The sequence below is a fragment of the Oncorhynchus mykiss genome, chromosome 10, assembly GCF_013265735.2.
Source record: "Oncorhynchus mykiss isolate Arlee chromosome 10, USDA_OmykA_1.1, whole genome shotgun sequence".
NCBI lineage: Eukaryota > Metazoa > Chordata > Actinopteri > Salmoniformes > Salmonidae > Oncorhynchus > Oncorhynchus mykiss.
In genome coordinates, this window is record NC_048574.1 from 69,533,114 (window position 1) to 69,558,012 (window position 24,899).

The 24,899-nt window shown below is 44.4% G+C and overlaps 3 protein-coding genes across 6 annotated transcripts; 2 read left to right on the forward strand and 1 right to left on the reverse strand.

Moving 5' to 3' along the window:
• Positions 1 to 855: 855 nt before the first annotated feature.
• Positions 856 to 5,001, forward strand: LOC118936736. The gene is made up of 2 exons (XM_036933742.1): positions 856 to 2,081; positions 2,373 to 5,001. Exon 2 carries the CDS (start codon positions 3,581 to 3,583, stop codon positions 4,676 to 4,678), a length of 1,098 nt encoding a protein of 365 aa, XP_036789637.1. The 5' UTR covers positions 856 to 2,081; positions 2,373 to 3,580; the 3' UTR covers positions 4,679 to 5,001.
• Positions 5,002 to 5,147: 146 nt separating this feature from the next.
• spag5 (sperm associated antigen 5) lies at positions 5,148 to 16,251 on the forward strand. 4 transcript variants are annotated; one of them, XM_036933740.1, is made up of 21 exons: positions 5,148 to 5,249; positions 5,808 to 5,865; positions 6,004 to 6,132; positions 6,232 to 8,378; positions 8,545 to 9,199; positions 9,313 to 9,405; positions 9,527 to 9,661; positions 9,828 to 9,921; positions 10,065 to 10,212; positions 10,321 to 10,371; positions 11,387 to 11,561; positions 11,779 to 11,912; positions 12,114 to 12,357; positions 12,587 to 12,818; positions 13,075 to 13,213; positions 13,655 to 13,787; positions 14,075 to 14,155; positions 14,320 to 14,469; positions 14,776 to 14,850; positions 15,625 to 15,705; positions 16,088 to 16,251. In XM_036933740.1, exons 2-21 carry the CDS (start codon positions 5,827 to 5,829, stop codon positions 16,157 to 16,159), a joined length of 5,007 nt encoding a protein of 1,668 aa, XP_036789635.1. In that variant the 5' UTR covers positions 5,148 to 5,249; positions 5,808 to 5,826; the 3' UTR covers positions 16,160 to 16,251. The 4 variants fall into 4 exon arrangements, with proteins under 4 accessions (XP_036789635.1, XP_036789636.1, XP_036789633.1 ...); XM_036933741.1 differs by having other exon boundaries at positions 12,114 to 12,282; positions 16,088 to 16,248; XM_036933738.1 differs by having other exon boundaries at positions 5,165 to 5,249; positions 5,805 to 5,865; positions 16,088 to 16,248.
• A 5,013-nt stretch (positions 16,252 to 21,264) lies between these two features.
• Positions 21,265 to 23,538, reverse strand: LOC110493944 (forkhead box protein E1-like). The gene has a single exon (XM_021568561.2). It carries the CDS (start codon positions 23,025 to 23,027, stop codon positions 21,909 to 21,911), a length of 1,119 nt encoding a protein of 372 aa, XP_021424236.2. The 5' UTR covers positions 23,028 to 23,538; the 3' UTR covers positions 21,265 to 21,908.
• Between the last annotated feature and the right edge of the window lie 1,361 nt (positions 23,539 to 24,899).

Genomic DNA, 24,899 nt, shown 5'->3' on the forward strand with positions numbered 1-24,899 from the left:
AATAATAATAATATTGGGATGAAGTAGTTGGGTGGGCTATTTACAGATGGGCTGTGTACAGGTGCAATGATCAGTAAGCTGCTCTGACAGCTGATGCTTAAAGTTAGTGAGGGAGATATAAGACTCCAGCTTCAGTGATTTTTGCAGTTCGTTCCAGCCATTGGCAGCAGAGAACTGAAAGGAGAGGCGGCCAAAGGAGGAGTTGGCTTTGGGGGTGACCAGTGAAATATACCTGCTGGAGCGCATAGTACGGGTGGGTGCTGCTATGGTGACCAGTGAGCTGAGATAAGGCAGGGCTTTACCTAGCAAAAACTTATAGATGACATGGAGCCAGTGGGTTTGGCGACGAATATGAAGTGAGGGCCAGCCAACAAGAGCATGCTGAGTAGAGTGTCGGAGGCTATTTTGTAAATGACATCGCCGAAGTCAAGGATAGGTAGGATAGTCAGTTTTACGAGGGTATGTTTTGCAGCATGAGTGAAGGATGCTTTGTTGCGAAATAGGATGCCGATTCTAGATTTAATTTTGGATTAGAGATGCTTAATGTGAGTCTGGAAGGAGAGTTTACAGTCTAACCAGACACCTAGGTATTTGTAGTTGTCCACATATTCTAAGTCAGAACCGTCCAGAGTAGTGATGCTAGACGGGGTGGGCGGGTGCGGGCAGTGATCGGTTGAAGGGCATGCATTTAGTTTTACTTGCATTTAAGAGCAGTTGGAGGCCACGGAAGGAGAGTTGTATGGCATTGAAGCTCGTCTGGCGGTTTGTTAATTAACACAGTGTCCAAAGAATAAGTGTCCAAAATAGAAGGGGGGGTGGGGGGTGGGTGGGGGGGGGTGGGGATTTCGGCAGGCAAGAAAATAGCCTTATTTGCCGCAAGTCTGAATCTGTGAGTGACAGTAGGCTGTTGGAGATTACGCAAACTGAAAATGTGCCAGCCTAAATGGCATGATGCGCTGTTCCAAGTTGTCAAATAATTTTAGCATGTAAATCTTGGTGGGGCAAACTCAACCTTTTTGTAGATGCATTCCAGCAAAGCCACTACACAACACAACACTAAACAATACTTAACTCCTCTATAACGGTGACAAACGGTGCCCACAAACTGTCCCAACAGCAAAGCTTTCTTTTCAGCACCATGGAGTGAATTAATCCTTACCACTGCTACACCTCCCTATCAACGGAGCCTTGTCTGGTATCGAAACAGTTCATTCAGCCTCATTTACTGCTTTAAAAAAAACTGCTGATATGGCTGCCTTGCTGAACAAATGTGGTTTCTACTGACAATTGAGATGTACAAACTATGGCATAAGGGAACAATGAGCGGATAAGAGGCAATCTGTAATTTCGATTAAGACATTAATGAGCAAGCTAAAACAGACGTTGTCAAAAATCTATTTGTTCAGCACTTTTGAAATGTACATGGGCCGTTCTTATAGTATTTTCCCTGTACACCAAGTCAGAAGGGGGCATATAAGCAGACAATGAAAGCCCTTACAATATTAGATTATTACATTTTTCTAAAACAGGGTATATGCTAAATGTGCACCACCAAGTCAGAACAGTAGGCTTTGTTTTGAGGGGGAAAGGGACCAAATGACTAGGGTGAGGCACATGGGCTACTAACAGTTTACTACACAACATACACATAGTATTACTTTCTTAGCTACAGTATACTTATCTCCCTGGCATATTACATAATTTATGCAGCAGTATACAATATATTTTTGGACTCACCGTTGTGCTGTGCTCACTTGAACAGGAAGGTGGCACTGGGGTCCTTCTTGTGGGAAGAATTTGTCATGAAACTTTCACCAAAGTCTGGCATTCTCTGGATTTATGGTGCTTTCAAGATAACTGGGAACTTGGAAAAGAGGAAGGTTGAATCATGACGTCAGGGATCTTCATGTCGGAGCTCTAGAAAGAGGCCAGAGTTCCCAACTTGGAATTCCAATTTGGAGCTCGTTTTTTCCCCGAGTTCCCAGCTGGATCAGGGAGCCTCCTGTGACCAGTCTGGAGGTGCACTTCACCCCCCATGCAGAGAGAGAGCTGGGGGAGTTCCTTTTACCCCATCAGTGCAGGTAAGCCTATAGAATTCTCCCCGAGCTGAGGATGACTTGAGAGCTTTATTGCTTTTTAAAAGGACTGAGTTGTGCATTCATCCACCAGAGAGCTCCATTGTGGCGCCAATTGTTTTTGCAGCAGGTTTGTATAGATACCATTGCATCTCATGCCTAAACTATTCTACCAAATTAAAGTCAACGGTATTTTTAAAAAAAAGTAATGTTTCTCCGTCATCCATTTTGCCATAATTGTTAAAGTAGATCTATTTTCACTGGCTTCTTCCTCTATGAATGTCCCCGTTTCTCTAGAATCTCATGACCGACCCAGGTTCCGGTTCCTGCACGATCCATAGGAGGCTGAGGCCGCCATTAAGGAGGGGTCCTATCTGCTGACCCCAGGTCAGTGTATCGGAGGAGCCGCTGTAAGAACAGACTCTTCTTCTTCACATTGGATATAGGCCAATATCAACAGTCTGATCAACTCTATGCAAAGATGATGTGTTATGCTGCATGAGGCAAATGGTGGTCACACCAGATACTGACTGGTTTTCTGATCCACACCCCTACTTCTTTTTTAAAGTTATCTGTGACCAGCATATGCATATCTGTATTCCCAGGAATGTCAAATCCATCAGAAAAGGGCCTAATTTATTTATTTCAATTGACTGATTTCCATATATGAACTGTAACTCAGTAAAATCCTTGAAATTGTTACATGTTTCATTTATATTTTTGTTTTAAAATTGTTTAATTAAAACATTATTTTATTTTTCTTGTAAAGATAGAGTGCTTGTTGAAATGGTTGGTTATACCGTATGATCGTAACACTTTATTTTACTAAGTTACATTATAGAGCATTTATTCCAAGCACCTCTAGGCTGGGAGAGAGCACCTCAGTACACTGCAGTGCACACTATCAACTTATCATATGGAATCTTTACGGTTGAGTTCTGTTTAGTAATGGTAGTGAACACGCCTTTACTATCTAAGTTAGATTGTTACAGTTTTAATATCGACTCCGCTATGATAGGATATGGATTCCAAAATTGCTTCCAGTATTTCCCTTGACCTTTGTCAACCTCTCAGTTTTAGTAATCCAATGTCCAGTACAAAGTATTTTAAATTCAGGAATTTATTGGGAACTTAATTGCATCTGTCTATATCCAGTGTGACAACAGTCTGTGGGATTGGTCAACTTGTCATTGTTGGATGGAGTGGAGTGGTGGGCCTTTCATTGTCTGGCATAGATTTACTACTAGAACCACTCCCCTTTCCAATAGCAACAGCAAATCACTCTTTCACACTACTACTTTGTATTCTTGTGAGAGTGTGTGAGAGAGTTGGAGGCTCGGAGTAACACACACACAGTGGGTATTTTCGTTTGAGGAGACGCTGTTTTTAGGGTCAGCAAATTACAACTAATTAATAGTGTGTTGTTAAATTGGATGTAAATAGTTCACTGAACAGAGAGAAAACAACTACGCCTTCACCAGTTGACTTGAATTGCCTAGGAAGCAATGGGACCACTGAATCTCCACCAGGCTATATTAAAGGCTGACTTCATCCTAGCTAGAAGGCTAATCGAGGCTGGGGCTAATGTCAACAGCAGGGATGAGGAGAGGAGGACCCCTTTAATGCTCTGCTGCCTCCATGATGGGGAGTCTTGGTCCCTCGGTGTAGCACGCATGCTCCTGATTCACAGAGGCCAAGTGGGGCTCTGTGACCGCCACGGTCGAACCGCTCTGGTGTATGCGGTCTTGTACGGGCGTCTGGGTTTGGTTAGGCTGTTCCTCCAAGCGCTGGACTATGACCTGAACCACGTCGACAAGCACGGTCACATGGCTCTGTGGTACTCAGCTCAGGTAGGTAACGGTCCTATCAATGACCTGCTGCTGAAAACCATGAGGAAGTACTGTCTGAGCACTGACATATCTGAGGCCGCAGTCCCCAGGCTTTGTGGTCATGATAAACCCGGTCAAGTTCTGGTCAAACACCAGAAAGCAGTCAAGCAGAATGCCATTAATTGTGCCATTGACCACAAGGTCACAGGTCACCTGAAGCCACAGCCAGAGAAAGGTCTACCTCCATTGTTCCGAAAGGACTTGCCTTACAAGCCCCTTCCAGAAACCCTATGGACAAAGAGGGAGAACTTCTATAAAACAGTGAAGCCACCAGAGGCAAAACCTGAGACAAAGAAGGCCTTGACTGGAGGGTCTGAGCAGGGGAAGGAAGGGAAGACAACCACCCCCTCCCCATCTAAGGACTGGAAGCTAGACATGAGGAGTCTAACCGAGGTCTTACTGGGTCAGATCAGCCTTTCCTACCGGCCCCAGGCCCAGCCCCGGCCTCCTTCCTCTCTCCTCCACCGCAGGAGGACACCTCGCTTGGGGGCCAGCCCCACTGTGGGGGCCCTGCTCCGCCAGCGCTGGGGGAAGGGAAGGAAGATGTCCCTGGACGCCATCAGCGACAGCCTGCTGAAAGAGAGGACAGCCATTGGCTCGTTCCGCCGCCGGTGCAGTGTGACCGTGATACCCATGATCAGGATGGGGCTGACAAGCAGGAGCTCCAGCACCACCGAGCTAGAGGGTAGGGGGGGAGACAAGGGTCACTTCTAGGAGGGATCCAGGAGCTGAAAAAGTTCAGCTAGTCAGACAGAAATTAATGTATATTTTGCTTATCTGAAGGTTTATTAATGATGATGGAATATGGATGGTCGTTTTTGTGTGATGGATTATAGTGCAGTATTCAATATATTGAAGTTTGCTGTGTCTGTATTAAAAAGTTAATACCAATCATCGAGTGGGACAGATGCAATGAGGGTTAGATGCAGTTGATCCATCTGGCATTTCTGTAATCTCCCTAAAAGTTTGTTTTTGTATACAACTTGATTTGGAATGTTTGAATGTTAAGTCTTTTGTATGAAAATAAAATGACTAAAATCCAGTATTGGCAGGGCTGTGACTTCCATTGAATTTAGTCTTTGTGAACATGCAGCATCTGAAACGTTTGAAAATAATACCATACACGAAACAAACACAACAGCAGGTGTCAGTAATGGGTAAAAGGCGACCCATAGATTTTACGCGAAGGCGTTGGAGAGTTTACGTTTACGGTTTATAGCCAATAGCAGCGAACCTACTCATGTTTGAATGAAGAACAGGCAGTTGACGTTGACTCCTACAGCAGGTTTGTTTACTTCATTCAAAAACATTTTCTTTAGCAAATATTTTAAGTAGCTGTTAATAATAACCATATGAAATAGCTCTGACTTTTATTTACAGCGCTTTGTAGCCGAATATTTTAAATCGTGTCACGACTCATAACGTTAGCTAGCTAACGTTATGGGATAACTCTAGCTAACGTTCGCCAACTAACACAAATGTCCCCGTGAAACTTAAATTCTGCATGAGCTCTGTCATTTAACACAATGGATAATATGCTCAATGGTAGGCCTATTAGCTAATTTCAGTCAACGTTAATAACGTTATATTTTCCATAGTTAACGTTACATAGCTACCTACATCAGGGGTGTATTAATTCCGTCGATTCTGTTGAAAAACGTTTATTAAACGGAACGAAACGGGGAGGGACTTACTTGAATTAGTCCAATAGACGTTTTGCAACTGAATCCGACAATGAATACACCCCATCATTTTTATCTGAACGCTAACTAGCCAGGCAAGTTGGTAACAGGTCTGATATGGCTCCAACAATAATGCCAGGTTGTTTGTATTCTGACGGTAGCCCAGCCACGCAAGCCCTCATGTCCACGAGAAGATCGCATACATTTGTAGAGACCATGGTAAGATTTGCATTTCACACATGTATTATGAAGTTACTGAACAGAACTTTCGACCATAATTGTGGATAGCAGTCACTAACATTAACTAGCTAAGTTGTTTATCAATAACTGGATGTTGGCTTCTCTCAATGCACCCAGCCTTCAACAAGATCTGGAGAACGCACCCCATTGAGGTGTGTCCAGAATGAAATGCGCCATGTCTCAACCCCATCTTCTAGACTCAAATCGAGATCAGGGTCGGGCAGCAATATCCTCAAAACACCCAAGGTATGACGAACAGCCAAGCTATGGGCCTATGGATCCTGTTCACTGAACTGTTGTTTGAAATGTAAACTTTACCTTATACTTCTCCCATTCTCCCTACAGAATGATGCTGTGTTCATCTACACAGACCCGTTAACACATTGCCCTCCACCAGCTGAGGTCCTATGCTCTCCTAGTGTTCCAAAGCCCAGTGATAAAACTACTACCAGTGATACAGCTCCTACCACTGAGGACACAGCTGTTGATACAGGCAGTGGACTTGGAGACATTACCTTCAAGTCCTTCATCTGTGCTGGGGGTGAGGTTGAGGTTTCAGAGCCCTCAAGGGTTGTAGACGAAACCATCCGTCTACCCAAGAATCAACTGAACATCTCTTCTCTTCCTGGCTATGACGATGAAAACACATGTCTCTCTGACAGTATGGTTACTCAATGCTGCGACAACCATGTGGATCACGTCTATTGTGATTTGGAAAGAGATTTGTCCACAACTAAAGCCGACCTGTCCTTTAATGGGGGTTCAAACGCCAGTCTTAGTGTTCCACAGTTCACCGATATAGCCCACATCACTGAGACTGTTCCTGGCGGACAGGGAGATGTAACGTTTAAGTCTTTCATCTGCACCGGAGGGGAGGTGGAAGTTTCAGAGGCTTCCAGGGTGGCACTTGAGACTATACTCCTACCAACGGATCAGCCTGCAAACCACCATCAGCCATACAACGACAGTATATATCAAAGTGTTATAGTAGATGAGTTGGGCATGCAGTCCATCGATGACCACGCAGATCACCTCTATTGTAATGTGGCCTCTAGTGCACACCTTTCCTTCAAAGAACCTACACATTGTAGTACTATGAAATCCATAGAGATGGTACATACCAATGAAGAGTCAACTGGTGTTCAAAATGCCACTGGCGGACAAGGACATGTGACATTCAAATCCTTCATCTGCACTGGGCTTGAGGTTGAAGTCTCAGAGTCCACCAGAGTGTCCAAAGACACTATCCTCCTACCTGAGAATCAGACTGTGACCAGTCATCTACCGTACAACGACAGGGTCAACCCAAACATCATAGAGGAGCAGTCCTCCGATCATGCAAAACACCCTTACAGCCATGTGGAAAGTGAAGGTGCCGTGTGGGAAGCGGACGCCGCTGCCATCAGTGAACCCTCAATGGAAAATGCATCCTTAAGGTCATTGAAGGACCTGGATGATGTCGCCTGTCAGCTTTTCCCTGAAGGCCCCAAACAGGGTTCTTCTCATGATGAAGACAGCGCCGTGGTTCCAGCTATACAGTTGGAAACTGACCGCTCCCATTGCAATGAGTTTGGAGCCTCGGCCAGGAGCTCCACACCTGTAGATGAAGACAACCCATCGATAGTATCTCACTCCCATTCTCATGGTTCAATGCAGGAGTCCAATGGGGCCACAGACAGCGCGCTGGGTTCAAGCAGTAACGCTCCTCTTCTCTCCAACACTACAGATAAAGCGAGCTCTGAGAACATTGCTGACGTGTTGACTGAGCTACCCAAGATCCCCTCTGTAGCGACGTGGGCCGGCGGTAGTGATGCTTTACAGTTTGAGATCTTCAGCCCCGTTCTTAGCACTACCCCCATGACCAGAAGAAGGGGCATTCAGAAATCGTCTTTCGCCCAAATGGAGGATTCCGCTCTGGAAAACAGTAGGGGTTGTGTCCTCAACTCTGCTGAGGGTAGCTCCGTTGTCCCCGCCAACCCAGACAGCCGACTCTGGGGGGCCGTCCTGGAGAGCCCCATGCCTCTGCCCAAGTTCAACTCGACGGCAGTGGGTGCCGCATCGACCTGCAAGCCCCCTCCTCCTCCAGACCCAGTCACAGAGACTGTGGAGACGAGGCCAGAAGTGGATGTACCTCATGTAAAATCCCAACCCAAGGTGGAGAAAGTAAAGATGGGTATTTTTGATCATTTACCAAGGTTGGTTTGTGAGGAGCCCTTTCAGCAGCAACTCATCCAGATGGCCCAATTCCTCATCCTGGCATCGGGCAAGGTGGACCCTGTTAGCAACCCTGCCCTAGCCCCTACACCCGCTCCCGCCCCTCCTGTACTGGAAACTACAGCGGGGACCGTGGCTGTGGAGTGCCACAGCATGTGTGTTGGCACCACTCCAGTGAGGCGGGCAGATCGCAGTGCCAACACCTCTGGTCAGTTTGAGAGGAAGAGGGAGTTCTCTGTGTCTGATGCCTGCACCAGCACCGAGACTCTGCTCTGGAAGTGAGTAATGGCCTGTGTGTTTTTGTGAGTGAGAACTCTGTCAAATGTTCTGTGTTTATGTAATATGAACCATGTAAATATTGTTTTTTGGTGTTTGTCTGAGAGAAGTGTTCACAAGTATTTCCCGTGTGTGGTATGAGAACTGACTATTTTCTCTCTGTGTCAGTCTGGCCCCTGGGAGCCTGTGTGGGGTCCCCAGACAGGAGCTGGAGCAGAGGCTGACCTCCACTCTCATCATGGTGGAGGCCCTGGTGCAGCAGCTGTGCACAGCCAGGGGACAGGGCCACTCTAGGGGCCCCGGGCCCTCAGAATTCAGGGACAAGCTGGTCCAGACCGACCACACTGAACTCAGCCAGACTGTAACCTACAAAGACCTGTATGTGACGGCCCTGGAGAGGATCAAGGAGCTAGAACTGGACCCGACCACTCTACAGAACCTGCTCCACAGCATGCAGGACACCAGGAGCACCATGACAGCCCTGAGTGGAGACACTGAGGCTGCTCTCAGCAGCATGAGGCAGATAAGAGACCTGGTTAAAGAGGACCAGCAGAGCCTGGTTACACAGTATGGTCAGATGAAGTCCCTTTATGAGAAGTGCAAGGAGACCCAGGGCAGGATGGTGCAGAAGGTCAGAGACACCCTGCAGCAGAGAGAGGACATGAGGAGACGGATGGAGGAGGCTTTCACCGCCAAGGACGCAGCCTTCAGTGTAACTGAGCAGCTGAGGGCTCACTGTGCCGTGCGTATCTCTGAGCTGGAGGAGAGTGTGGGATCTCACCAGGAGCTGATGGCTGCCCTGAACAAGACCTACCCAGAACAGGTACCCCACACAGTCTGAGATCAGGGCTAGAGGCAATCGCCTGGTTCCCGGCTTATGCTTATTTTGGTGCTGTGTATTTGTTTTCCCGTGCTCATGTGTGTGTCATTACTCAGGTTGCATTGAACAAGGCCTACGTGGAATCCCTCAACTCTGCATCTGAGCTCTTGAGAGGAACCATGAGCGATCACGACAGTCTGCATCAAGAGGTATGTCTTAACCTGGAGGCTACATTATCTTGTCAGGAAAGAAAAGAAAAGACATCCAAAAGGTTGCTATGTGTTGTTTTCTTCTGTATGACGCATGTGTAAGATGTCATATTCTCCCCAGCTGAAAACAGCCAGGCGTCTCCTCCAGAGGACAACTCCTATACTGGTGAAGCTGAATGAGAAGGCAGCCAACGCTATAAGAGAGAGAGACCAGCACCTCTCAGAGAGAGACCAAGCTGTGGAGGAGAGAGAGCAGGTCTGACCTCCCTTTTCTCTCTCTCTCTCTCTCTCTCATCTCCCACACCTCACAATGTCTCTACTGCCTGTTCTATTTGCTCTGTTCTCTGTTATCTTCTGCAACTCGTCTCTCCACAATGTTATGGCTTCATTCCAATGCGTCGTGGCTCACTTCTACATGACAGATCCAAGAGGAACTGGACCAAACCAACATGAGTCTCCAAGTTGCCAGGCAGGAGGTTGGGGACTTGAATCTGCAGGCCACCATCATTAATTCAGGTAGGGATTTAAACAAACCATTGAAGATCGCATTTGAGTTTCAAGTGTTATTGTGGTAAGTTTAAAAATAAGTGCTGATATGTTTATTTTCTGGCATTGTCATTCTCTCTCCCTCTTGCTCTCCCGCCTTCTCCCTCTCTCAGAGTTGGGTGTTCTGCGTCAGAAGCTGAGTGAGGGAGAAGAGGAGCGAGTTCAGCTGGAGAGGAAGGTCACGGAGCTGTCTGCCACCGTCTCATCTACCCTGGCCTCCTATGCCTTCCTAGAGCAGGCCCTGGCTGCAGAGTCCACCAAGTCAGTTCAAAGTTCACTCTAAGCTGTTATGGTGCTTCAACTATGGCAGTTGTCAATTAAATGTATTTTTATATATAGAGAAAAATAACCTTAACTTTCTTATTTCAGGTTGCAACAGTCATGGCAAGAAGTCCAGCAAGCTACCGACAGGGCCAACCAGTAAGTGAACTCAGTTACCTCATTTCTCTTATCAACACTACTATTTAAACCTGTATTTTACCATTGAAATGGGCTATTCTGATGTATTTTTCTGTTTAGCCCCATCACATTGCAGCTATAAAGATGATTTAACATGAACTAAGACACGCATACCTTTTGCTATTTGTAATCAATAATGCACATTGGTTTAACTATTAAGGCATGTTTAGTCATTGAGTTTAATTAAGCAATAAGGCAGGAGAACCCAGGGACCAACTCCTGACTACGGGATGTTGTTAGGCCTCAAGGCAGAGGGAACAGCCCTTAGGAGGGAGTTATCACATGAGAATCTCCGGATTCTCATGCCTTATTGCTTTTATAAAACAGTTGCCAGCATATTAATAAAAAAATATATATATTTTTTCATTAAACATTATTTTGAACGGGTAAATTTGTTTTTGTCTTCTGGTCATTAGTTATTTTCTCATGTTTTGACCCAGTCGTTAATTAGAATCATTCTTTTCATTCCGCGATGCTATGCTAAACAAATCATTGGCATGTAGCTAGCTAGTAGAGATTCAATGATGAGATACAAGAACTGTAATAAATAATGATTTATTAAATATCCAATAGGCCTACATAGGCAGCACTGCACTGGTTAAGGAATGAATGGAATTCTGACTGTTTACGGTTTCCATGGTGAATTATTAGTTTTGTGTTCAAGCCTACTGGCACAGGAGAAATCCATGTGTAAAATGATACGTTGTTGCAAGGTCATAGAGGCAGACAGGTCCTTTTATACAAGCCCTAACTGTTGCAAACCAAATAGTAGCATGGAAAACTAATGTGGAGATGCTTTTTTTACCCCGAGGGATATAAGGTCTATGGATTTCGTGCCTGGGCTGCGGGACAGTGGAATTAGCACATGCTATTTTGTGGGAGGAGTTGTCCCACAACTCTCGCATAGCAACCAATCAGCATCCAGGATCCAAACAACCCGTTTTATAACATTTCATTGAACCCCTCCTGTGTCCAGGTTGGAGGGTGCGTTGGTCCAGTCAGAGCAGCGTGTATGTGAGCTGTCCCAGGCTCTGGCCCACAGCGAGGAGCAGCTGAGCCAGCTGCAGAGCCACTCCCACAGCCAGAGCCTGCAGCTGCAGAATCTCCATGAAGTGCACGTGCAGCTCAACAGCATGATGGAGATGAACGAGGTAGGTGGACCTCTGGATATCTCTCTATAGTACTGTGGTGGTGCTCTCTCTTGCTTTGAGTTCCTCTACCTTTTTGTCTCTTTCTCTGTTCCTTACCAGTCTCTCTCTCTCCTTTTACTCTGTAGAGCTCCCTCTCCCTCTCTTCCTGTGTGCTGATCCTAAACTCAGCCGTGGTGAGTGCTGTGTGTAACAGCTCTGTTCCTCCTCCCCTGTGTAGTTCCTACAGATGGAGAATGATATGGCCAGGGAGCAGGTGGTGGAGAGTGAGAGGACCCTCCGGGCTAACCTACAGGGGCTCAGGGAGAGGAACATCCAGTGTGAGGACCTGAAAGGAGCCCTCAGCCACCTCCAGTAAGACCCAGTACCACTCACTGTGGAGTCATAGTACATTTAGTTATTAGACATTATTTATTTTTAATGAGTTGAGCTGTGATGAGTTCTGGGGGGTGTGTGTGGGAGTGGGGTTGTCTCATATGACTACATGGGACGTGGTTATTACAAACAATTGAACAATTGTCTTTAGCTGAGTGTGTGTGTGTGTGTGTGTGTCAGGGCTGAGAGGGAGGCTTTGCAGGCAGAGCTGGAGGACAGTCAGGCCAGAGCCCAGTCAGTCCAATTGGACCTGGTAGAGCAGCTAGCCCAGGCTGTTACTGACGTCACCCTGCTACACCACACACTGAGACGACTGACCAACGATGTTCACACTGCTCTGACCACCAAGGTAATCACACACACCCTGTTACATCACACACTGAGACCACTGACCAACGATGTTCACACTGCTCTGACCACCAAGGTAATCACACACACACCCTGTTACATCACACACTGAGACCACTGACCAATGATGTTCACACTGCTCTGACCACCAAGGTAATCACACACACCCTGTTACATCACACACTGAGACCACTGACCAATGATGTTCACACTGCTCTGACCACCAAGGTAATCACACACACTGCACACACCCTGTACCAGTCTATAGAAGACTCAGTCTGTTGTCATGTGTGGTGTTATTTCAGAAGCCAGAGGTCTGTGGTAAAGACGAGGTGTCCCAGCCCTCCCTCCATGTTGAGCGTCATCCCTCCACCTCCTTCGTGGACAGCATCATGGTGGCCATCACCACTGACCTGGCCCAGGTCAATGACACACATCCCCCCTTAGACATGACAGAGGAACCACAAGCTGAAGGGTTGGGCAGCGAGACCAGCGCCTTCACTCGCCTCGCACCCATCACTCCTAAGAAGTGTCAGGGTGAGGCCTCCATCGCATCTCCCCAGGGGGGTTGCTGGTAGCCCCAGGGGGTATCTGGGTTCTGTTCAGCAGGGTACACTGTAGCAAACCTTACAACGAAAAACTAAAGTCTGTGTTCTTATTGGACAAGTTCGTAGCACCTCCCCTGTTTCACTGTTTCAAAACGTTTAGTACCTACTGGACACAACCCATTTGTTTGTCTGTATTGATGTGTCCTGGGCCCAGTCACTAAATGCCCTCCCTTCCTGGTCTCCAGTGGTGCCTCCAGAAGAGGAGCAGAGTAGCGTGGTGGAGCTGCTAGCAGACCTGGCTAACACAGTCTCTGAGCTCAGCTCCACCATCACACAGCTACGACAGAGCAAGGACACCGAGCAGGAGGCACTGAACAACACCATGTAAGCACTGTGACGTGTGGGGCATTTATTTTGTGTTGATGTGAAGCTTACAATTTCTCCTTTAAGCATTCAATTATTTACTGTTGTATTTACATTTCTGGTCACCATAAGTCAGTGTTTCCCAACTCCAGCCCTCCAGTAACCCCAACACCACACATTTTTATAGCCCCGGCAAACACACCTGAACTGGTTGAGGGCTTGATGATTAGTTGAAGTTGAATCCAGTGTGGGAAACACTGCCTGCCCTATGTCAAGTTCCATCATATTAGGGTTAAACCCAGGGTTTCTCAAACTCTGTCCTCGGGACCCTAAGGGGGGCACGTTTTGGTTTTTGCCCTAACAGTACACAGCTGATTCAAATAATCAACTAATCATCACACTTTGGTGCACAGGGTTTGGGATACGCTGAGTAAACCTAACCGATAATTGTTGCGATACCAGCTGTGGGCTGCAGGGGGAGCAGCAGGCCCAGGCCCGCAGACACAGGGCTGAGGTATCCGAGCTGAGGGGCCAGCTGAGCCGTCTCCAGACTCAGCTAGGCCGGGACCAGGTGGCTCTACAGAACAAGGCCCAGGTGAGACACTACACTGCTCTCAGATCAGACCGTACAACTAAAAACACCAGTTTTAGTTACACTTAACTTCTTACCTGTGTTAAACCCTGTATTTGTGAGCATATTGGCAAAGTGCTGCCAATACTTGTGCATTATAGATGATTTTACTGAGCAATCTACACATTTTTTATTACTTTCTTGGCTACAGGACATGAGACATGTCTGATTACTGGACTAACATGGTATTTTGGTGAATAGTGGTCTGTGTTACTGAGGCTGAACCCAGGTCATTTGTTCTGTTTTACCAGGAGGTAGACACTATGAAGAGGATCTGCAGTGAAGTGAATGAGGCCAGGGAGTTTCTTTACAAGCACAAATCTGAGAACAAAGTAAGGGACTATATCACTTTTTCGACCAAAAAATACTGTCTACATTCACTTTATTTCGTCTTCCTAAAAGTTCTTAGGCAACATTTTATCCTCGTGTGAATTGTCACCTATATGTCATGATGTGCTTCCATCTAGCCTATTGTTATTGCTGCTGTGTTCTGTAGGAGCTGCGTAGGGAGGTGGCAGACCTGCGCCGTTCACTGCACCAATCACAGGTGGAGTCCCAGGCTCTAAGGGACGAGCTAAGAAAGAGTGGCAACCAATCAGCACACAGCATGCATTCCATGGACGACAAGATCCGCCTACTGAAAGAGGTACAATCCAGACCATAGGTTGCCTGTTATCCCTGTAAGAACTGCTAGGGCTACCCTACGGTTTCCATGTCTCTGCTGTCCCCACAGCTAGACACTGGGCATTCTGCGCAGAATATTTTGATCTTAACGCGCCACAGCGCCGCACTACATGACCCAACCCTGGGTTGTTTTAAATTGGCCACAATTACATCTCAAATACATCCCCTCACACCAACCCTGCAGCCTTGAAATACCAAGCAGTCCTCTCCCTCCAACACTAGTTGTCTTTGACAGGCAGTAGGACCTTAAACACTGTCTCCACCACAGGTGGAAAGACTAAAGAGGACTCTGTTGGAAGCTGAGGAAGGAAGAGCAAAGCTTCTGGAGAGAGCCAAGAGACATGTAAGTGTCTATACGATCTATACACAAGTGTGTCACCCCGCCTCTTATTTGGTAAACATTTGAGGGATGGGCCTAGAGAAATGTAACCACTCAAATTCCTATGCAGAGCTATGGATGCATCTCCATATATGATATCAAAATTATAGTTTTAACCATGTTATGAGGCTATAGAGTGTTTTACATTTAAAACAAGCTTATATTCTGGGTTCTGATTGGGTATGACAGTTGAACTAAGCTCATGAGTCATTTTATATAAGTTATATTCTTCAAGGATCAATGGGTGTGTATAATTAATTTATAAGTCCAAAAATGGATGTTGCAACTAAGGATTCCAGCTTTAAGGAAAGCACTTCAAGTCGGAAGTTTACTTACACTTAGGTTGGAGTCGTTTAAAACTCATTTTTCAACCACTCATTTTTCAAACTATAGTTTTGGCAAGTCGGTTAGGACATCTACTTTGTGCATGACACCAAGTAATGTTTCCAACAATTGTTTACAGACAGATTATTTCACCCACTGGGAATGTGACAAAAGAAATAAAAGCTGAAATAAATCATTCTCTCTACTATTATTCTGACATTTCACATTCTTAAAATAAAGTGGTGATCCTAACTGACATAAGACAGGGAATTTTTACTAGGATTAAATGTCAGGAATTGTGAAGAACTGAGTTGAAATGTATTTGCCTAAGGTGTATGTAAACCTCCGACTTCAACTGTAAGTGGTATCCAATGCACAAGTCACCATCTTCAATGTTCCCCTCTGTCTCTGCAGCAAATGATCCACGACACCAACCAGAAGAAAGTGGAGAAGGAACTTCGAGTCCTTGACGATATGATTGAGATGGTCAGAAAGGTGAGTACAGGGATATACATTTTTCTGTTTGAAATTTAAAGGTAGAGTCAGCGATATGACATAGATGTTGAAAGTAAACAGCATAGTGGGTACATTTCCACAATAACTAAGAGCACTGAAGTGCGAGGCTCCACTTCTCCCCTGTTTTGGTCCTGTGGCTGCCAAGTTGTAAAAGCGTGATGCGATTCCGTGCACATGCGCAAATACTGTGTGAGAGTGAAGTCTTGCAATTTGCTCATCTCAGTATCTGCAGTGCTGCTCGTGGCAACATCATTATGCTGAGTCTACCTTTAATAGAAAGGGTCATATTCATATGTGTTACTTGGTGTATATTGATAGTTTGGCATTAGACTTGACACTTTTTCCTTTTCTTTCTCTACAGACATTGTCTTCTGTTCCTGACGTTGTCAAGAACTGCAAAGAACTCAAGACTCTAGTCGAATATCTTGGTTAATGTCATATTATAAACTGTAGTTTTAATCAGTTCTGTTTTTTTGAATGTTTTCTTAAACCTATTTGTACAAATAAAAAAATCTGGTAACACGTCTTGAGTAGTTTTGATGGAATTGATTTATGTTAACTGTATTGTAAACGTTTACAGCATTACAATATACAGCTGAACACTTCTGCAATTGCAAACGGTATCAAATTTAGTCATCTTAATATTACAGAGCGTTCTGGTTTGATAGACTTGGAACACTCAATGAAATGATTCCAACTGCTCTCCACTAAGTTAAATGTTTTATCTAAACTTGAACAGAATGGAGTTGGTTTGAAATGTTTCTGGGTTTTCCATGAAACTACATTCACACATTGTATTTATTATGTACAGTTTACAAGTATGGCTACATCAATATGTTACTCTCACTTTTATACATTACTGGATTGATGGATTGACATTACAATGATGTAAAGTGGAATTCATTTTGGGTGTTAAAAAAACGAACATCTCCAAAGATATACTTTTCAATGCTTTATAATTTGTTAGCCCACTGACAACGACAGAGGCCTCCTTGTTAAGTGTTGACAGAGCATGCAGTTGTAGCCTAATTGGTGGTTGGCAAAATCGTTGATGTATTACAACAGTTTCATAAATCTTTCGACAAGTAAAATCATATTTGACAATTAGGTCATTTCTTGATGTTGCGCTCTGAAATGTCATCTAAATCATTTCTGTTTGCCATGCTCCTCGTCGTTTCTGCTTGGCTGCTTTTCAATACGACTCATTCCCTTTTATATACACCGTCTCCAAACCACGTGCTGTCCGACACTGTTCTCAATTAGATGTAACAAATACCTAAGACGTGAGTTGCTGTCGGCTCCAAGGAACGTATCCCACAGTCTATCCAGATGGATTTGTGATATTCACTTTATATTTGATTACCAGTAGGATATTAGAATTTGTATTGTCAAAAGGACTTGATATTTAATAACTTAAATTCGTGAAACGTATCTGCAGATTTATTTTGACTAACTTCACCCATTTAGATTCACTTAATGCATGACGAATATAGTCAATGTGTCTATCAACAACTACATGTCGGTACAGAGCCTTCAAAGTATTCGCACCCCTTGACATTTTCCACATTTTGTTGTGTTAGTCTGAATTTAAAATGGATTACGTTGTGATGTTTCACTGGCCTACACACAATACCCCATAATGGCAAAGTGGAATTATGTTTTTAGAAATGTTTACAAATTAAAATGACAAGCTGAAATGTCTTGAGTCAATAAGTATTCAAGACCTTTGTTAGGGCAAGCTTAAATACGTTCAGGAGTAAATATTTGCTTAACAAGTCTTAAGTTGCATGGACTCACTCTGTGTGCAGTAATAGTGTTTAACACATTTTTTAATGAATACATCTCTGTACCCCATACATAGAATTATCTGTAAGGTCCCTCAGTCAAGCATGAATTTCAAACATGGATTGAACCACACACACCAGGGAGGTTTTCCAATGCCTCACAAAGAAGGGAACCTATTGGACGATGGGTAAAAAAACAGGAAGCAGAATATCCCTTTGAACATGGTGAACTTATTAATTACACTTTGGATGGTGTATCAATACACTCAGTCATTACAAACATACAGGTGTCCTTCCTTACTCAGTTGCAGGAGAGGAAAGAAACCGCTCAAGGATTTCATCATGAGGCTAATTGTGACTTTAAAACAGTTTAATGGCTGTGATAGGAGAAAAATGAGGCTGGGTCAACATTGTAGTTACTCCACAACACTAACCTAAACGACAGAGTGAAAAGAAGGAAGCCTGTAAAGAATTAAAATATTCCAAAACATGCGTCCTGTTTGCAATAAGGCACTAAAAGTAAAACTGCAAGAAATGCTGAATTTTGTCCTGAATGTAAAGGGTTATGTTTGTGGCAAATCCAACAACACATTACTGAATACCACTCTTCTTATTTTCAAGCATTGTGTTGGCTGCATTATGTTATGTGTATGCGTGTCATCTGCAAGAACTAGGGAGTTTTCTTTAGGATAAAAAGAAACATAGATCTAAGCACAGGCAAAATCCTAGAGGAAAACCTGGTTCTGTCTGCTTTCCAACAGACACTGGGAGACAAATTCACCTTAGAACAGGACAATAACCTAAAACACAAGGCCAAATATACACTGGAGTTGCTTACCAAGACAACATTGAATGTTCCTGAGTGGCCTAGTTACAATATTGACTTATCGCCTTGAAAATCTATGGCAAGATTGAAAATGGCTGTCTAGCAATGATCAACAACCAACTTGACAGCTTGAAGAATTTAAAAATAATAATGTGCAAATATTGTAGAATCCAGGTGTGAAAAGCTCTTAGACTTACCCAGAAAGACTCACAGCTGTAATCGCTGCCAAAGATGATTCAAGCATATATTGACTTTGTTGTATTTTTTTTTCAATAAATTTTCCAAAATGTCTAAAAACATTGTCATTTTGGGGTATATTGAATTCAGGCTGTCATGGCTTTAGAAGCTTCTGATAGGCTAATTTACATCATTTGAGTCAATTGGAGGTGTACCAGTGGATGTATTTCAAGGCCTACTTTCATCCTCAGGGCCTCTTTGCTTGACATCATGGGAGAATCAAAAGAAATCAGCCAAGACCTCAGAAAAATAATTGTAGACTTCCACAAGTCTGGTTCTTCCTTGGGAGCAATTTCCAAACGCCTGAAGGTACCACATTCATCTGTACAAACAATAGTACGCAAGTATAAACACCGTAGGACCACGCAGCCGTCATACCGCTCAGGAAGGAGACGCGTTCTGTCTCCTAGAGATGAACGTACTTTGGTGCAAATCAATCCCAGAACAACAGCAAAGGACCTTGTGACGATGCTGGAGGAAACAGGTACAAAAGTATCTATATCTACAGTCAAACGAGTCCTATATCGACATAACCTGAAAGGCCGCTCAGCAAGGAAGAAGCTACTGCTCCAAAACAGCCATAAAAATGCCAGACTACGGTTTGCAACTGCACATGGGTACAAAGATTGTACTATTTGGAGAAATGTCCTCTGGTCTGATGAAACAAAAATAGAACTGTTTGGCCATAATGACCATAATGACCAGGAAAAAGGGGGAGGCTTGCAAGCCGAAGAACACCATCCCAACCGTGAAGCACGGGGGTTGCAGCCTCATGTTGTGGTGGTGCTTTGCTGCAGGAGGGACTGGTGCACTTCACTAAATAGATGTAATCATGAGGAAAGAAAATTATGGGGATATATTGAAGCAACATCTCAAGACATCAGTCAGGAAGTCAAAGCTTGGTCGCAAATGGGTCTTCCAAATGGACGATGACCCCAAGCATACTTCCAAAGTTGTGGCAAAATGGCTTAATTAAGGACAACAAAGTCAAGGTATTGGAGTGGCCATCACAAAGCCCTGACCTCAATCCTACAGAATATTTGTGGGCAGAACTGAAAAAGCGTGTGCGAGCAAGGAAGCCTCCAAACCTGACTCCGTTACACCAGCTCTGTCAAGAGGAATGGGCCAAAATTCACCCAACTTATTGTGGGAAGCTTGTGGAAGGCTACCCGAAACGTTTGACCCAAGTCAAACAATTTAAAGGCAATGCTTCCAAATACTAATTGAGTGTATGTAAACTTTTGACCCACTGGGAATGTGATGAAAGAAATAAAAGCTGAAATAAATCATTATCTCTACTATTATTTTACACTCCTAAAATAAATTGGTGATCTTAACTGACCTAAGACAGGACATTTTTACTTGGATTAAATGTCAGGAATTGTGAAAAACTGAGTTTAAATGTATTATGCTACGGTGTAAGTTAACTTCCGACTTCAAATGTAGCTGATCTGAAACGACCTCATAACGATGGCATAAAACAGTTTTTTCCTTCTCTTCCTCCCTTTTAAGTCTTGTTGTCTTGAGTGTAAAGTATATTTAGACAATAGACTGTCTGAGCCACACACATGTTTAACCTGACACCACTGAACACGTAGTGTACTGAGTTAAAATATCAGGTTCCAAGTGAATTAATTTGCTGATTGCTGGTTGTTTAGCGAAGATTAGGCCAGGCTTTCTGTCTGAGTGTGCGCTACAGATGTAGGATCCTAATTTGAGCCAGGTTGCTAGAGCAGGAAAATAATCTTGCAGCAACAGGAAATGTGAATTATTATGTGGATTGTAATTCATGGATATTTTTGTAGGGGTTAATAAGACATTTTTTGCAAGTCTGTAATATCCGCTTTGAAACGTCAGACTTCAGAAGCATTTTAAAACCTCAAATACACCACACGTTTTAGATCTCCTGCAACAGGGTGATCAAATTAAGATCCTACATCTGTACACTGATGTCTGGACATGACACTTGTGCCTGCCGTTCACAGTGACTGATCATTCTATGGCTCCAGACACACTTCATGTCCAACTGAGCTGAAATGATGGAGGGGAGGAATGGGCTGCACAAAAGATGCAGTCTGAAATGTCTTAAGTGCCTGTTTCTGGCAGGGAATGAAGGAAGCAGGCTTTTTGTTAATGTCATGAAGCATGAAGTGTATGTGTTGAAGGGCTCTTTTACTTTAGCTCTTCTCTAAGCTGTATGCATTTCTACTACATTCCTTTAGCTGTAAATCTACAGAATTGTGGACTTTTCAGTGTCACATTCTATCATTATGCTTCTGCTAAAATGTTTATTATATTCTACTGAGCAATTGACTTTATATTTGTGTTCTTATCTTTTGTTTCTTATAGTTGTTGCATTGTCGAGAAGGAACCTGCAAGTAAGCATTTCATTTTGTGTATCCTGACCTGTAGATGCGAATAATAAAAACATGAAACATTCCCATTACTCCTTGCGTGACCATTTCCAATTGTTGCACTTTAATTACAACAATTATTAAAGAGTGAAGTGGATCCAAATCAAGAGTTTTGATTTCTACCATTGAAACTCCTTTTGTCACAACGTGCACTACAGGCATCTGCAGATTCTATTCAATGATACATTTATCTTTGAAGTAATGTTGTCGTTTTGCTTAAATGAACGGAAATCAACTCTGATTCCTTATTTTTAAAAAGGCACAAAATACATCAGCATTTTTTTCAAAAAAAATCTTTATCAAATGCACAAAATGAAACAATAATTTACACAGTTTAAATTCCATTACAAATATATTTAGACATTTACATTAAAAAAAGACCCTGCACACAATTCAACTCATGAAAATTGAGCTTTTGCAACCGCAGATTTTCACCACAGTAAAGAAAACGAACTGCAAAACCTCATTCAGGCTTTTGAGATACACTCGATGAAGCTACAAAGTGATACAAGCCCAGACACATACTTTAACCTTTAAACTCAAATCTCAACTGTACACACATTATGGTGCATCATGATATGGATTTAAACAATGTTATATTTAACAATGTAGTGTCCTGAGCATTGCACTTGATACTTGAGCGTGTTTACATTGTATTGCAGTCCGTATCATATTTGTCACAGCCACTGAATTAATGACATTTTATATCTCAAAACATGCACATTGATTCAAGTCAAAATAACACACCAAAACATGACGGAAGAATCCTGTTCATCTTATGTCCTTTAGTCTTTTCTTTTTGAGTCATGCCATCCCATTATCACCAGTGTCTCTCACAGCCGCCAACTGAAACGGAAAAGTCCACTAGAACTGTTCTTTCCTAAAAACCAACCCAATGCATAATTCTTTGAAGACAGTTCCTCAGATGGCAGACACGAACCTATCCATGTTCCCCGAGTACGTGGGGTGTCTTAGGTAGGCTCCAGTGCTGGTGGTACCTGCACCATTATACTGGACCAACGAGCCCAACTGACCCGGGGACACTCTCCCATAATGTTCCACAGCATCTCCAGCCATGTGGGGTGAGGAGTGGGAGTGGAGACGCCCTGAACCTCCATACCCCTGGCTGTGTCCCTGGCTGTAGGAGCCCTGAGGTGGGTGGTGGTGTGGGTGGTGGTGGTGTCCATTGGGGCCCGAGTAGGGAAAACCCACATGGGCCGAGGAGCGGGACAGCATGGCCCCTCCACATGACTGGGCCTGGAAGGCTGGGGCTCCAAGGTTACAGTGGCTGGGGCCCCCAGCGGGGCCTCCCTCTGGACTGAAGCTCCGGCTGGGCTGCTGCATCATCTCGGGCCCCTGACCCCCGGAGGGGTGCCCTATGATTGTGTTGATGCTGAACATGCGGGAGTGGGACTGGCAGTGAGGACCAAACCCGGGGGGCGAGGAGGATGAGTAGTAGGCAGAGGGTAGCTGACCATGCTGGCCGTACGGGGGACTCACCGCCATATTGGAGCCGTAGACGGAGCTGGAGTAGGTCGAGCGAGCGATCTGGACAGGCGAGAAGACAGGGGACTCATGTACATATGACGTGTAGGTCGTAAAGTCACAGCGCTTGAACCTCTTCCTGCGCCGGAGGAAGCTGCCGCTATCGAACATGTCCTCTGCGTTGGGGTCCAGGGCCCAGTAGTTACCCTTCCCGGGCCTCCCTGGCTCCCTAGGGATCTTGATGAAGCAGTCGTTGAGGGTGAGGTTGTGGCGGATGGAGTTCTGCCACTTCTTGGAGTTGTCTTGGTAGAAGGGGAACCGCTCCGTGATGAACTTGTAGATGCCGCCCAGGGTCAGCTTATGGTTGGGCGAGTTGGCTATCGCCATGGAGATGAGGGCGATGTAGCTGTAGGGGGGCTTTCCTCGCTGGAGGGGTCTCTTCCTGCGACGGCCCCTTGACGGTTCATCCGATACTGCTGTGGTAGTAGGAGGAGGGGTGGGAGCAGGCAGGGAGATCTCAGAAGGACTGTCTTTCTCCACTTTCACCACCGGCATGGTTGAGGGTAGTTTGTAAATGTCCAAAAACAGAACGGACTAACTTGCAAAGTTAATGGTCTAGGTCGTTCTAAGGTTGTCCAAAAGTGCAGTATGTCATCGACAGGAACAGTAGCAGACGCAGAGAGAGAAGAGCAATAAAATATTTACTAGAAAGGAAAGTTTCAACATTCCTTCTTCAAAAACTCACAGTCCTCAAAAACTCAGTCCTCAAAAACTCACAGTCCTCAAAAACTCACAGTCCTCAAAAACTCAGTCCTCAAAAACTCACAGTCCTCGAGTCCAATAAAAGCAGTTCAACAAATAAAGACGGTTTGCATTCCCAGTTTTCTACATATCCAGGATAGTCTCGTCAGGTAGAGAGGAGAGAATACAGTGACAGTTTTCTATATATCCAGGATAGTCTCGTCAGGTAGAGATGAGAGAATACAGTGACTGTAAACACGTTCTTCCAGTTGTGTGTGTGAGAGTGTCAGTGAGCTACCTGAGGTCTCGACTACCAACTCTGCAGCACACCTGAGCCACACCCCCACCCAGGGACTGACTCACCTCAGTAAAATGGATAAGGGTTTAATTGTTCATGTGTTTTAAAATGTATGTAATGCCACTGGCAGTTTTTTTAAAGTGTATATTTAGAATTTTTTTTGTGGTTTTTGCTGTAAATATTGGATGTAGAGTAGCACTGACTTTTTAGTAACATGTACAAGACAGTAAACGATTGAAATTACGAAAACATATAAAAAGCATATTCTCTGTTTTTAGTTCATTCCAATTGAACCAGATTTCAGTAAATAAATGAATCTGATGATCTCAGTACCACACTACAGCTGTCCAATAGGTTCTATTAAGGTACTTTTCAAACCCTGTGACCAATGAACAAACTGTCTTTCCTTCCAACCATTCAAATACAGCTCTAAAGTTACACCTCAAGTTGATTTGAAAAGGTCCAAAATTGAGCCTTGTTGTTTTGATGTTGAACACTAAAAGGCCTCTTTAGTGGTGATTTAACCTAGGGATTGTTGTTCTTCTGCGTTTCCTTGTTTGTTTTGGCCCAGTGGTGAGCCGGGCCCAGCTGTGTTAAGAGATGTAAATGTTGTCCAGACTGAACCTGCCCTGTGATTTTATGCATGCAAAGCAAGGCCATGCAGGCAGCACGCTCCTGGACATAACCTGAGAATGAGGGACAAACATCAAATCAGAATTACGAGTCATTTAAAAAAAATTGTCGTGAATATATGGCAGCATCATTATTTGAAGATAATTTCACTATTCTTCCTTTGTTTGTATGGTAGAGCTTTTACAAGTATTTTTGTGTTTGTACAGTATGACCATATGACCATATGACCATGTATTAGGACCATAATATTGATTGCCATTTTACCTCACTGAAATACACGTGCTATTAGATCTGCTTGTCATCAACTTGATGAACAAAACATTTTGCCATTTGACCAGCGCCAACAACAGTACCTCACTCACTCCTCTCAACAGCCCGTTTGGTATGTGATGATGAGTCACAGTCTGCTCCAGAGTGCTGGGGTTAACTAACTCAATCCTTTAAGCAAACAGAATGGGGAAACCCCTGCTGCACTCTCCCAGCACTCAACACTAACAGAGTTACACAAAGTGCTAGTGTCAGATCCAGAGAGGTGGAGGGAGGGAGGCTTCCCCCAGACAACAGCCCGATGAAAGGCCCTGCCTCCTGGGGTGGGCTGGGGCTGTGGGTCCCCTGGTCTGAAGGCTCTGGAGCTAAGGGCCTTACACCATGAGGTGTCATCACCACAGAGGTGAATACGCCCTGGGTTCCCGTAAGACTCCACATAGCTGTCATTTCCAGGTAATCCCTAGCGCCCGAAGGAATTATCCGGGGCA

Coding starts and splice junctions, on each gene's coding strand:
- LOC118936736 (XM_036933742.1), top strand. CDS start 3,581: ATGGGACCACTGAATCTCCACCAGGCTATATTAAAGGCTGACTTCATC.
- spag5 (XM_036933740.1), top strand. CDS start 5,827: ATGTCCACGAGAAGATCGCATACATTTGTAGAGACCATG. Junction 5,866..6,003: donor ATACATTTGTAGAGACCATG/GTAAGATTTGCA, acceptor CAATGCACCCAG/CCTTCAACAAGATCTGGAGA. Junction 12,819..13,074: donor CACTCCTAAGAAGTGTCAGG/GTGAGGCCTCCA, acceptor CCTGGTCTCCAG/TGGTGCCTCCAGAAGAGGAG.
- LOC110493944 (XM_021568561.2), bottom strand. CDS start 23,027: ATGCCGGTGGTGAAAGTGGAGAAAGACAGTCCTTCTGAGATCTCCCTG.